Raw genomic sequence first — 15028 nt, 5'->3', positions numbered from 1 at the left:
AGATTTGCTCAAATTTTTAGTAGACCCATAATAAATTCATAAAAGAAGCAAACTTCATGATTGTTTTTTGTGACCAACAAGTATGTGCTCCAATCACTCTATCACAAGAAAATAAGAGTAGTTCTTCATTTGCAGTCAGTCCTTCCAGAATCTTTCACACTTTTTTTATTTTTATTGTTGCAGCCCTAAACGCCTGAATTTGTGTCAGCTTTTTCAGAAAGTTGCAGCAAAAGTTGCGATGTTTTGAAGCTTATTATTATTCAATAACATTGAATCAGCTTGTGATTGAATGAATGTGTTATTAATCCACCTGTCATTTAGATAATTTCCCCACTGCTGTGGTTAAAGCCTGCCTCCCCTCACTGATCCACCTCATCGCTGATATCATCCATTCTTCCCTCACACCTAGAAATGTTCCCCTCAGCCTTCAGAACAGCAGCCATAACGCCAATTGTGAAAAAACCTGTCTCAGATCCAAATAATTTCAACAACCTTCGTCACATTTCAAATTTACCATTCATCCTTGATAAAAAATGTCTCCTCCCAGCTTCACTCCCACATACTGTTAAATTCCAGTCTGGTGTGACCCTGCACAGCACTTGTAAACAAATCACTAACGATCTCCTCCTGGCAGCTGATTCTTGTCTTCTCACCACCAACAATACTGCATTTACATCTCGTGACCTGAATATTAACCAAGTTTTAGCGATATTGTTATTATAGAGGCTAACGCAGACAAACTATTTTTAGTGGCCCTGGGATCTGAGCCGAGGATGTCGTTGTGGCTTGTGCAGCCCTTTGAGACACTTGTGATTAAGGGCTATATAAATCAACTTTCATTGATTGATTGATTGACATAGAGCTAACCAGCTTGAGCTGCTATATCAGGCATGGGCAATTATTTTTACTCAGGGGCCACATTGGTCGGTAAAATGTGTATGTATTAGAGATGCGCGGATAGGCAATTATTTCATCCGCAACCGCATCAGAAAGTCGTCAACCATCCGCCATCCACCCGATGTAACATTTGATCAGAACCGCATCCGCCCGCACCCGCCCGTTGTTATATATCTAATATAGACGATGCAAGGCATTAGTGAGGTTATAAAGCTTTTGCCTGTTAAAGAAAGGAGACTGATCCAATGCAATGCAGACATTCGCGTGCCACGCTGTCACGACCCAGACGCACACCAGTGCGCAATCATATGGGAGCCGCGCTGAGCGCACCTCCAAGCGCGTCTCGTTGCCGGCGACGGCCGCGTATGAGCCCGACGCTCCAGCGCCATCCATTTTCAGGGCTAGTTGATTCGGCGGGTGGGTTGTTACACACTCCTTAGCGGGTTCCGACTTCCATGGCCACCGTCCAGCTGCTGTCTATATCAACCAGGGTGAGCCCCACCCCTTTCGTGAGCGCACTGCGCGCGGAGTGACCCCTGTTACGCGCCCCCGGCAATGGGGGTGGCGGGCAGGTAAGCTGCGCGGGCGGAGCGCGCGGAGTGACCCCTGTTACGAGCCCCCGGCCACGGGGGTGGCGGGCAGGTAAGCTGCTTACCTGCTGCGGGTGACGCTGGCCGCGGCGAAGGCGGACGAGGCGGGGTGTCGGTGCGGTGGGCGCGGTGGTGACCCTGGACGTGCGTCGGGCCCTTCTCGCGGATCGCCTCAGCTACGGCTCCCGGTGGGGCCCTCTCGGGGGAAGGGGCCTCGGTCCCGGACCCCGGCGAGGCGTCCCTTCTCCGCTCCGTAAAAGTGTCCATCTCTTTTTTTTTTTCTTTCTTCTGTTGTGGCATATGCTGCAGGTGCCTGCTCGTTTTTCGTATGTGGGTAACAACATTTAACTATGTATATATATTTCCGAATTGGTTTAACTGCCACCCGCCTGAATCTATTTAAAATCTAATTTTTTTTTATTTCAACCACCCGACCCGACCCGCGGATAAAATCTAATTTTTTTTAATTTCATCCGCCCGATCCGCGGATAATCCGCGGACTCCGCGGTTGTGCCCGCAAACCGCGCATCTATATATATATATATATGTATGTATATATATATGTATGTATGAATGTATGTATATATGTAAATATATATACATACATATATATATACATACATATATATACATGTATGTATGTATATGTATGTATGTATGTATATATATATGTATGTATATCAGTGACGTGCGGTGAGGTTGATGGCTGGTGAGGCACTGACTTCATCACAGTCAGATTTACAAACATATGAACCCTAAAGAGTATCTTATTCACCATTTGATTGGCAGCAGTTAACAGGTTATGTTTAAAAGCTCATACCAGCATTCTTCCCTGCTTGGCATTCAGCATCAAAGGTTGGAATTGGGGGTTAAATCACCAAAAATTATTCCCGGGCGAGGCGCCGCTGCTGCCCACTGCTCCCCTCACCTCCCAGGGGGTGATCAAGGGGATGGGTCAAATGCAGAGGACAAATTTCATTACACTTAGTGTGTGTGTGACAATCATTGGTACTTTAACTTAACTTTAACTTTACACATACAAACTGTAGCACACAAAAAAGCACATTTAATTAAAAAAAACGTTATTATGGTCTTACCTTAACTTATAAATGAAGTCCATGCGCCGCTGTTGTGCTGGATTAATGCACCCCCTGACGGGAGTGTTATATCAACTAAAGCCCTCACTTCAACTTTCCACGTGCAAGATTGAATCTATTTAAAAAAGTGTAACCGAGGGTTTATAAATGTCGCCTATACTGTATGAAACTACAAAATAACAAACACGGAGGCTCTAGTTTACACGCCACTGATGTATATATATGTATGTATGAATATATGTATATATATATATACATATACATACATATATATATATATATATATATATATATATATATACATACATATATATATATATATATATATATATATATATACACACATATATATATATATGTATGTATATATATATATGTATATATATGTATGTATATATATATGTATGTATGTATGTATGTATATATACATGTATGTGTGTATATATATGTATGTATATGTATATATATATGTATGTATATGTATATATGTATGTATATATATATATATATATATGGATGTACATATATATATATTTAAATGTAGATATGTATATATATGTATATATATATATGTATATATATATATATATATGTATATACATATATATATATATATATATATATATATATATATATATATATATATATATATATATATATATATATATATATATATATATATGTATGCAAAGTGGATTGCACCTGTTTTGCGTCTCTGTCTTAATTAATATGCAAACTATATGCTGATCGTCAGAACGCCCACAATACTAATCCAGATCATCATTTGTCCAAAAGTGGTCTTTGATGGCTCCCATTAAATCTGTCATGATTAATAGTGTTGTTGTTGTTGTTGAAGGGAGAAGCAAATGTTGTGATGCTTCTGTAAAATGAATATGCCTCCGTATGCTTAAAATGAGCAAAATACCTAAATATGACATGAGATCATGAATGTGCCTGTTACTACATTACATATATACTTACAACAAAACATTTATGTAGGTTTTTTACAGCGCTTTATAGGCGTAATAGAGCGACTCTCATTGGCTCCTTTGTTAGTTGACTTTTGGTAACGTTTATTATGGGCTTGCTGCAATGCCAGCAAGCCCATATTGTTATTCCTCATACTTCAACTTTTATTATTATAGTTCTGCACGTTTCTCTTATGCTTAATACGTGACGAACCGGCCGACGAACCCCCACATATGTTATACCGTCGGAAAGGTCTCACTCGCGCCTACGGCGGTACTTTAAGTTGGCAACATTTCTTGTTACCATGGTGACGCTATTCACAAATATAAAAAAAATTGGGCCAATTGAATGGGTACATACCCTTTTAATAAACGATTGCTCTGAGACAAACGCCAAAAAGACAAGATTACCTCTTCTTGTAGCTCAGCCATACTTTCACATAGCTCGGTGCTTAACGTCTCATTTTGTTCACACACTTGTCTACCTTCGACACAAGCTAACTAGTGTTAGCTTGCTTGCATGCTAACATAAGCATGATATTTGTTTTAGCTAAATTTGCTTCCGTTTACCCCAGAGTCAAATAACTTGGTACGTGTCACTTGTTAACTGTTAGCATGCAAACGTTAGCATGCTAGCAAGCTAATATTAGCATGCTAACTTTTTTTTGCTGTTTTTTCACTTTTTTCTTTACTTCCGCAGCTATATACCTTACAGCCGTGTTACTTGTTATGTGAGACATGATAACTGTTAGCATGCCATCGTTAGCACACATTTTAAGTTTTACATTTTAATGTAAGCATGCTAATGCTTACATATTGACGGAGGCAGATAATTACATATATCCATTATTTAGAGTTACTTCTTTTGTATCTCCTATAGTCTTATTTTATTCAGCTAATGTTTCGTCTGGTACTTTAGGTGCTACAGAGGGTGTAGAGGTAGTTAACGCCCTCTCAAGGACATTAATTTTAATAATTTCTTTAGAGTCTGTATCAGTCTGGTCAACCCCCAAAACAACATAAAAGGGACGATGGGCACCACTTACCAGAGTATGTTGTCTGCTTCCGATGCCAATGGTTCAGATCTGAGTTGTAACAAAGATAGAGGTTACTACCACGGTAATAGCTATTATGTCCCCCGCAATCAATCACACTGCACAAGTCAAAAAAAATAAGTCTTGCTGTCCCCCTTGACCCAGTCTATTTCAAGTCTGCCATATGTTCTAAGACTCCTTACAACACAATCGTCAATACCAAAGACTATAACAATGGTAGCCATTACCTCCCTGCTTGGCACTCAGCATCAAGTGTTGGAATTGGGGGTTAAATCACCAAAAATGATTCCCGGGCGCGGCCACCGCTGCTATCCACTGCTCCCCTCACCTCCCAGGGGGTGAACAAGGGGATGGGTCAAATGCAGAGGATACATTTCACCACACCTAGTGTGTGTGTGACAATCATTGGTACTTTACTTTAACTTTAATGTTTTAGGCTAGCTCTGTAGCTCATTTTGTACAGTTACACCTAAAACTCACGGATTCAGACACTCGGCACCATCTTAAAAGTATGGCGGCTTCCGACGACCCCCGGCCAGAGGTCCAGGGGTACAGATAGCAGGCCCATTAAAATTTCCGTGGGAATTTGCTAGTTTACAAAATACAATGCATAAAAAAAGAAACATAAATGTGTTCTTGTCTTACATAAGGATTGTGAATGATTTGCACAATTCCCCCCCAAAAAGTGCAATTCCCCTTTAATGTCACCCTCTGAGCTGCAAATAAAATGGCCATTAACTTTTCGTACGAGAGGGGGGAAAAAAATAAGCACAACATGTTTGAAAAAAAAAGAATGGAAGTTCTATTGCCAACAAAACAGTTGCAGGTGTCATTTCATCCAGATTTGATGTGGGCGGCAACTGCCTCCATCAACATTCATCTTCTATTGTGTCACTTTGAAAGGTCCATTTAAAATGTCACAATAGGCCAACATATTGGCTTTCAAAACTTTTGGTCAATAATTAATTGAACAGTTTTGCTCGCATAGACTTTGCTTGGAATTAGACAAATTACTGTTGAGTACGCGTAAATATTATGTTTGGTATTACACTCGGGTTGTTTATTAACTTTTTTCCTTCCCAGTTTCAGACACCAGTGTCGCAAGCACTGTCCCCGCAGCACATATGAGGACTGGAGCAGGGGTGTGTGTTTGTCCTGTCCCACATCCTGCACAGACTGTAGGAGTGACGCACGCTGCCTTGCCTGCCAGCCTGCTTACTTCTTATATGGTACCATATTTGGCCTTTTTTTTCCCATTTTCTCCTCTTATTACCATTTTTTTTTATGTCAACGCAGTACTATAGTGTCTTTACATGCAGTCACTGTGTAGGTGGCAATATTCAGTTGACACTCAGTCACGAGTCTTCATTTGGATTGCAAATCAAGTTTGTGTGCGCAAATGGGAAAGATCTGATATGCAAATCATGGCTTTTTGCTTTTAAATTGGCATGTTAGGTTGTATTCTCTTTGTAAAAAATGTTGTAGGTAAGATAAATGTCACATAATCTTATTAAAATTATATAAAAATAAATATAACCTCAAAAATAACAACTAGATGAGGCAACTCCTGAAGGAATTGCGTATGAATGCTCCAATTCTGAAGTTAAAGTGAAATGCTGACAGAATGTAGTATTATATCCAAGATTAGTTTGAATGTTGGAATGGTTTAAATGTTCAAGCATTTGAATTTACAGGAAAACCGGAATTTGGTTTTGGAACTTGGGAAAGTGTTAGTTTGAATGTCCAGGATGAATTGAGTGTGTTGATGTTGGTATGGTTTGAATAGGTTGAAAAATGTGGGAATGGTGGAAGTGTGAAAAATAGATGATTCATTTTGGATGGGGAAAATGTCCCTAAAAACTGAAAATTCTAAGAAATCCGGGAAATTGTTTTACAATTGTTGGTATTACGGAATTCCTGGAATTTCGGGAAAACCGGGATTTTTTGTCCTGATTAAAAGGAATGATTTGTCGGTGGAACGGTTGAAGTGGGTTGAAAAATGTGGAAGGAGTAGTCGCCAGAAAAAAATGTGAAAAAAGGGGTTGGAAAAAAAGGAAATTCTGGGAATTCCTGGAATTTTTTTGAACTTGAAAAAATGTGTAGGATGAGTGGAATATGTTGAAGGTGGAATGATTTGAATCGTTTGAAAAATGTGGAAATGGTGGAAGTTTGAAAAATGGCCAATTCATTTTGGATGGGGAAAATGTCCCTAATAACTGAGAATTCTAGGAAATCCGCGAAATTGTTTTACAATTGTTGAGAGGGAGCACACAATTCCTGAACAGGCTGAATATTTTGAAGTTGATAAAAAATGTGGGAGTTGTGGAACTTTGAAAAATGTCCCATTCATTTCAATGGGAATTTAATGGACATTTGGGAACTTCGGGAAAAGAGGGAATTTTTGGGAAAATGCAAAATAATTTGAATGTTCTGAATGAGTTAAAATACTTGGGGTTGGAATTTTTCAAATCGGTCGAGAAATGTTGAAGTGGTAACATTTTGTAATTGAGAAATGGTATTACAGAATTCCTGGAATTTCAGGAAAACCGGGAACTTTGTTTTTTGTCCTGATTAAAAGGAATGATTTGTCAGTGGAACGGTTGAAAAATGTGGAAGGAGTAGTCACCAGAAAAAAGGGTGAAAAAAGGGGAAATCTGGGAATTACTGGAATTTTTTTGAACATGAAAAAATGCGTGGGATGAGTGGAATGATTTGAATCGTTTGGAAAAATGTGGAAATGGTGGAAGTTTGAAAAATGGCCAATTCATTTTGGATGGGGAAAATGTCCCTAATAACTGAGAATTCTAGGAAATCCGGGAAATTTTTTTACAATTGCTGTTAGGGATCACACAATTCCTGAACAGGCTGAATATTTTGAAGTTGATAAAAAATGTGGGAGTTGTGAAAATTTGAAAAATGTCCCATTCATTTCAATGGGAATTTAATGGACATTTGGGAATTTCGGGAAAAGAGGGAATTTTTGGGAAAATGCAAAATAATTTGAATGTTCTGAATGAGTTAAAATACTTGGGGTTGGAATTTTTCAAATCGGTCGAGAAATGTTGAAGTGGTAACATTTTGTAATTGAGAAATGGTATTACAGAATTCCTGGAATTTCAGGAAAACCGGGAACTTTGTTTTTTGTCCTGATTAAAAGGAATGATTTGTCGGTGGAACGGTTGAAAAATGTGGAAGGAGTAGTCACCAGAAAAAAGGGGTTGGAAAAAAGGGGAAATCTGGGAATTCCTGGAATTTTTTTGAACATGAAAAAATGCACGGGATGAGTGGAATATGTTGAAGGTGGAATGATTTGAATCGTTTGAAAAATGTGGAAATGGTGGAAGATTGAAAAATGGCCAGTTCATTTTGGATGGGGAAAATGTCCCTAAAAACTGAGAATTCTAGGAAATCCGGGAAATTGTTTTACAATTGTTGAGAGGGAGCACACAATTCCCGAACAGGCTGAATATTTTGAAGTTGATAAAAAATGTGGGAGTTGTGGAACTTTGACAAATGTCCCATTCATTCATGGAATTTTTCAAATCAGTCTTGTTCAGGAGTGAGGGAAGAGTGGATTGTGAGATCGACAGGCGGATCGGTGCGGCCTCTTCAGTAATGCGGACGCTGTATCGATCCGTTGTGGTGAAGAAGGAGCTGAGCCGGAAGGCAAAGCTCTCAATTTACCGGTCGATCTACGTTCCCATCCTCACCTATGGTCATGAGCTTTGGGTTATGACCGAAAGGACAAGATCACGGGTACAAGCGGCCGAAATGAGTTTCCTCCGCCGGGTGGCGGGGCTCTCCCTTAGAGATAGGGTGAGAAGCTCTGCCATCCGGGAGGAGCTCAAAGTAAAGCCGCTGCTCCTCCACATGGAGAGGAGCCAGATGAGGTGGTTCAGGCATCTGGTCAGGATGCCACCCGAACGCCTCCCTAGGGAGGTGTTTAGGGCACGTCCGACCGGTAGGAGGCCGCGGGGAAGACCCAGGACACGTTGGGAAGACTATGTCTCCCGGCTGGCCTGGGAACGCCTCGGGGTCCCACAGGAAGAGCTGGACGAAGTGGCTGGGGAGAGGGAAGTCTGGGCTTCCCTGCTTAGGCTGCTGCCCCCGCGACCCGACCTCGGATAAGCGGAAGAAGATGGATGGATGGATGGACGGTCAAGAAATGTTGAAGTGGTAACATTTTGTAATTGAGAAATGGTATTACAGAATTCCTGGAATTTCAGGAAAACCGGGAACTTTGTTTTTTGTTCTGATTAAAAGGAATGATTTGTCGGTGGAACGGTTGAAAAATGTGGAAGGAGTAGTCACCAGAAAAAAGGGTGAAAAAAGGGGTTGGAAAAAAGGGGAAATCTGGGAATTCCTGGAATTTTTTTGAACTTGAAAAAATGCGCGGGATGAGTGGAATAAATTGAAGGTGGAATGATTTGAATCGTTTGGAAAAATGTGGAAATGGTGGAAGTTTGAAAAATGGCCAATTCATTTTGGATGGGGAAAATGTACCTAATAACTGAGAATTCTAGGAAATCCAGGAAATTGTTTTACAATTGTTGATAGGGGGCACACAATTCCTGAACAAGCTGAATATTTTGAAGTTGATAAAAAAATGTGGGAGTTGTGGAACTTTGAAAAATTTTCCATTCATTCCAATGGGAATTTAATGGACATTTGGGAATTTCGGGAAAAGAGGGAATTTTTGGGAAAATGCAAAATAGTTTGAATGTTCTGAATGAATTTGGAATTTTTCAAATCGGTCGAGAAATGTTGAAGTGGTAACATTTTTTAATTGAGAAATGGTATACGGAATCCGGGGGAACCGGGGAACTTCGTTTTTTGTCCTGATTAAAAGGAATGATTTGTCGGTGGAACGGTTGAAGTGGGTTGAAAAAAGGGGAATTCTGGGAATTCCTGGAATTTTTTTGAACTTGAAAACATGTGCAGGATGAGTGGAATATGTTGAAGGTGGAATGATTTGAATCGTTTGAAAAATGTGTAAATGGTGGATGCAAAATAATTTGAATGTTCTGAATGAGTTAATGAGAAAATGCTTGGGGTTGGAATTTTTCAAATCGGTCGAGAAATGTTTAATTGAGAAATGGTATTACGGAATTCCTGGAATTTCCGGGAAACTGGGAACTTCGTTTTTTGTCCTGATTAAAAGGAATGATTTGTCGGTGGAACGGTTGAAGTGGGTTGAAAAAGGGTGAAAAAATGGGTTGTAAAAAAGAGGAATTCTGGGAATTCCTGGAATTTTTTTGAACTTGAAAACATGTGCAGGATGAGTGGAATGTGTTGAAGGTGGAATGATTTAAATCATTTGAAAAATGTGTAAATGGTGGATGCAAAATAATTAGAATTTTCTGAATGAGTTAATGAGAAAATGCTTGGGGTTGGAATTTTTGAAATCGGTCGAGAAATGTTTAATTGAGAAATGGTATTACGGAATTCCTGGAATTTCCGGAAAACCGGGAACTTCGTTTTTTGTCCTGATTAAAAGGAATGATTTGTCGGTGGAACGGTTGAAGTGGGTTGAAAAAAGGGTGAAAAAACGAGTTGGAAAAAACGGGAATTCTGGGAATTCGTGGAATTTTTTGGAACTTGAAAAAATGTGCAGGATGAGTGGAATATGTTGAATGATTTGAATTGTTTGAAAAATGTGGAAATGGTGGAAGTTTGAAAAATGGCCAATTCATTTTGAATGGGGAAAAGTCCCGGAAAACCTGGAATTCTGGGAAATCTGTGAATTTGTCAAGAGATTCCCGAATAGGCTGAACAGTTTAAAGTTGGATCGGTTTGAATCGGATGAAAAATGTGGACAGTAGAGTGTGCCAAAATCTGGAGAAAAGTTGAAGTTGAAGTTGAATAATAATAATAATAATAATAGTTTAAATTTTGGTGTAAAAAAATGCTTTGGAGCATTCACACAATAATTCAATGTATTTATTTTCATAGTGGATTTAAATGTTTCAACTGTTGTCTCTTCCCTGTTAGGAGACAATTGTGTTCAACAATGCCCGCAGCAGACCTTCACTGACACCACTGGGTGGCGCTGTGAGTCTTGCCACAGCTCCTGCCAGACATGTCACGGGCCTCGGTCTACAGACTGTGACCTTTGTCTTGCCGGAAACCCTCCTCTTCATGGGCAGTGCCCTCTGGCTAACTGCCCATTGGGCCACTACTTTGATGGTAAGTCTTCCTCATAGCCATTAAGGTGGCTACTTTTCCCCTTCCACCTGCTAGTATTGGACAGACACAAGATTAGAGTCGAACTGGGTTTATTCTCTGATGGTCGATGTCTTGCTCGAGGGCACTCGAGCAGAGTGGGCACACCCACGTTCTCATCTGAGAGCCACTTTAATGGAGCAGTTCTAGAAAGCCTGGCTCCTGCACCCACATTGATCTTTGTCACTTCTGAAGTACCAATAATGTTATCAGCCAGGCTATTATTGTCAAGAACCATTTTATTTATACGATGTACAGTTTTCGCAAAAGTGCTTACAATTTTCACATTTCAGCAATATTTTTTTTTATCACAGTATATCGTCTGAAGGGACAAGAAATTAAAATTTGGTTATACTTTAGAGTAGCCCAGTGTAAATTTTGACAGCAGTTTTTAATTTTGTTTTAGTCACTGTTTTTTGACGAACATATATGTATTTAGTCTAGTTTTAATCAACAAAATTACATATTTTAGTCAGCCAAAATGACTAATTATTATTTTTTGTGTTGTTTATATTTAGTTTTAGTTGACTAGAATTTGGTTGACTAAAATATATACAGTACAGGTCAAAAGTTTGGACACACCTCTTATTCAATCTTTATTTTCATGACTATTTACAGATTGAAAATATGAATGAACACGTGTGGAGTTATGTACTAAACAAAAAAAAGTGAAATAACTGAAAACATGTTTTATATTTTATTCGCCCTGCGATGAGGTGGCGACTTGTCCAGGGTGTACTACGCCTTCCGCCCGAATGCAGCTGATATAGGCACCAGCACCCCCCGCGACCCCGAAAGGGACAAGCGGTAGAAAATGGATGGATGGGATGGACGTTTTATATTCTAGTGTCTTCAAAACAGCCACCGTTTGCTCTGATTACTGCTTTGCACACTTTTGGCATTCTCTCCATGAGCTTCAAATGGTTTTCACTTCACAGGTGTGCGTGAAGCTCATGGAGAGAATGCCAAGAGTGTGCAAAGCAGTAATCTGAGCCAAGGGTGGCTGTTTTGAAGAAACCAGAATACAAAACATGTTTCCAGTTATTTCACCTTTTTTTGTTAAGTACATAACTCCACATGTGTTCATTCATAGTTTTGATGTGACAATCTACAATGTAAATAGTCATGAAAATAAAGAAAACGCATTGAATGAGAAGCTGTGTCCAAACTTTTGGCCTGTACTGTATATTAAAACGGCCTTTTTAAAGTTTCCTTGAAATTACTTTTATTTAAATTAACCAGCAAAGCATTTGTTTAACAAAAAAGTAGCTTCATCTTTATGGTCAGGAAGGAAACTGTTAGTCATCAATATTAATAGATATTTTTCAGGCATTTCTTCTTTTTCCACTGCTACTGTAACCCATCTGGTTCGGTCTTTGCTTTTCCGTTCTGTTCGGGACTCGAACCTGAGAGACAAACGTGCTAGCTACCGAGCTAAAAGCCCGAGCTGATTGTGGAATCTTTACAGAAAAACGTTACTGTAAAGTTTCTACAGTCAGTGGTACAAACGTAGTACAAAACAGTGAAATTAAACTTAACTGTTTATTATTTGTTGACTAAAATGTTTAATTTGCCTCATTTTAGTCAGGGGAAAATTGGTTGATTACAATAACTAAGACGGAAATTGTTAGTCAACAAAATTGACACTGAGGTATGCAGTGTACAGCTTGTGTAGCATTATATATTATTATCTAAATTAAGGGTGCTAAAAATATGTATTCACATCTAAATAACAATTTTTATTTATTCCGATTCTTAATCGATTCATAACTTTAGAGAATCGATTTAAAAATATATGTTTTTTGGGGTTGTTTTTTTTTGCAAAACGTTTTTTTAAGAATCATTGTTTTAATTTAACGATTACAAACTATTATTGATATTATTATTATTATTGATAATGTTGCTTCTATTAATTTTTGATTTTCCTTTGTTTTTAAGTATTGAATTTGTAAGTTTTCTCAATGGGGTTGCTCTATTTACTTTTATTAGATTGGTTAACATTTTGTGATTTTTGTAAACGTAATTGTAAAAAGGCCAACACGGCTTGTATAAGTGGTACACAAGCAGCCGAGAGGAGCTTTTGTAACCTGTAGCCTGTTTTGAAAAGTTTTTTGTCAGAATAATTGTATCTAAATTATCACAAAACTTTGTGCTGCCATGAGTTGCCGGCGAGCAGACAAAAGCTGTCTTTGATCTTACCAAGCAGAAGGCTTGTAAAACTTCACTGTGGAGGATAGGAAGCGACATAAAGGTTTCGGTTTCTTTGATGTATTGTAATCCACAGGAAGATTTTGTCTTGACCCGAGATCTACAAAGCGGAGAGGAAGCAGCACCTGACCCCCGCTCCAGGCACCTTTTTTTTAAACTGTTTCGTGACCAAAGGCAGCGGCTGTTTACGACCCCTGTCCCTTTAGAAACAGGGAAAGTCCAAATAAAAGAGGATGCGTACAATCTTTCGTCCGAGCGTGGTGGGAGACAGCCCAGACGTTTCTCCTCAATTGAGCTAAATTGAATTCTGTCTCCGTTTAATTCCTTGCTTCTTTGTCTGTTTAATAGATGTCATCAGTGTTTGAACCTGACATTTCTATTATAATTTATATACCAAATAATATATTACAAGAATTGTGTTAGGTCGAGAATCGATTCTGAATCGAATAATCACCCCAAGAATCGGAATCTAATCGCAAGGTGCTCAAGATTCTCTATTTATTATGCACAAAAGATCATTCAAAACTGAGCAATTGTGGTCTAAATAGGTGGGAACATAAGTGACTACCAAGGTAGTACTTTGCTTTGAGAAGATAAACCATAAAAAAAAGGGTGCTGAAATGTGGGGAGTCTGCTAACATTTATGAGATGCATGTATTTTATAACTTTTATACCTCTTTTTATTCCAGCTGAATATGCTAAATGTCACACCTGTGACATGTCCTGCAAGACCTGCTTTGGCCCACAACCACTGGATTGTTCCTCTTGTTTTGAAGGTAACCAACACTTTCTGTCATGCTTTTAAATCCCAAACATGATGTCTCTCATGAGCATGGTGGTGTCACAGGCTATTTCCTGGACCAGGAAAGTTCTTGTGTGGTGCAGTGTCCCTCCGGCTCCTACGCTAACTCCGCCACTCAGCTGTGTGAGAGCTGCTCGCCTAACTGCGAAGCTTGCGTGGGCGCCAGCGATAACTGCATCAGCTGCTCCAAGCAGGGCAGCTTTAAGCTCTTTCTCCACCAAGGGATGTGCTGGTCAAATTGCCCAGAGTAAGCTGCAATAACACTTTCATCATTGCTACAAATGCTGTTTATGTTATGTGTTGTTGAGTAACAATGCCAAAGAAAAACATCCCCTGAGCACCGCAATGCTGTTTAATGTGGGGGTTCTTAACATTTTTGACTTTGGGGCCCACCTAAATATTAACACTGAATTAGTAATCTTACCCTTGATTTGAATTGTATCCAATAATTACTACTTACCTACTTACACTTTAACAGGATAAACCTTGTGGAATGATATGAAACCATGTGTTAATCACAAAGATTATTGTCAGGATGATTACAAAATAAATACTAATCAAATATGAGGCAAAAGAAGTGACTCATATAAATTGAAGAAAAATACATCTATATACAATTGCACTGTGAAAAAATACATTGTAATTGAATTAATAATAAAATATGATAATAATATATATAGATATTTGTGGAGGTTGCCCTCTAGTGGGTTCCTCGGACTGCCACGAGAGCCCGGATTTCAGGGTACAACACTGTTTTATTTGCATAAATGTTGAGAGCCTTTTGCTTTCCAGCAAAATGTCTTTTTCTTTGGTCCTGTCTCTCTCTCTCTCTGGCTCCCACTCCAACTCCAACACTGTCTCGTCCCGGCTGCTGCTAATAAAGGCGACAGGTGATTAGATAACAAGGTCCACCTGGGCCATCCACTCACCTGTCGCTGTCTTCGAGGCCGATCCTTGCACACCCCGTTTCGCGGCAGGCCCGCAGGCCACGCCCCCTCCACGATATTACCTAAATAAACTGTATTTAAAATGAAAATACAGCTTCACCACTTTAGTCATACTTTTTGCAATTAAGAAACTTTTCAATCACTACGTTTCCATGCACTGATTTCCCAAATAGTTCATTTTTTTGTATTTTCACACCTACGTGCGAAGTACAAGGATGCGCTTATTTCATTTTAGCGCGGAT

At 39.2% G+C, this 15028-nt stretch overlaps 1 protein-coding gene across 1 annotated transcript in view; it reads left to right on the top strand.

The window, feature by feature from the left end:
• LOC133612713 (cysteine repeat modular protein 2) overlaps positions 1–15028 on the top strand; it is a 60648-nt gene that overhangs the window by 24693 nt on the left and 20927 nt on the right. Inside the window, exons 5-8 of the mRNA XM_061970366.2 lie at positions 5691–5836; positions 10599–10793; positions 13727–13813; positions 13885–14086. Of these exons, the coding sequence (XP_061826350.1) occupies positions 5691–5836; positions 10599–10793; positions 13727–13813; positions 13885–14086 (630 nt within the window). The remainder of the gene's footprint in view (positions 1–5690; positions 5837–10598; positions 10794–13726; positions 13814–13884; positions 14087–15028) is intronic.

This window comes from Nerophis lumbriciformis, linkage group LG10, assembly GCF_033978685.3.
Source record: "Nerophis lumbriciformis linkage group LG10, RoL_Nlum_v2.1, whole genome shotgun sequence".
NCBI lineage: Eukaryota > Metazoa > Chordata > Actinopteri > Syngnathiformes > Syngnathidae > Nerophis > Nerophis lumbriciformis.
This window is presented reverse-complemented; position numbering and strand designations above follow the sequence as displayed.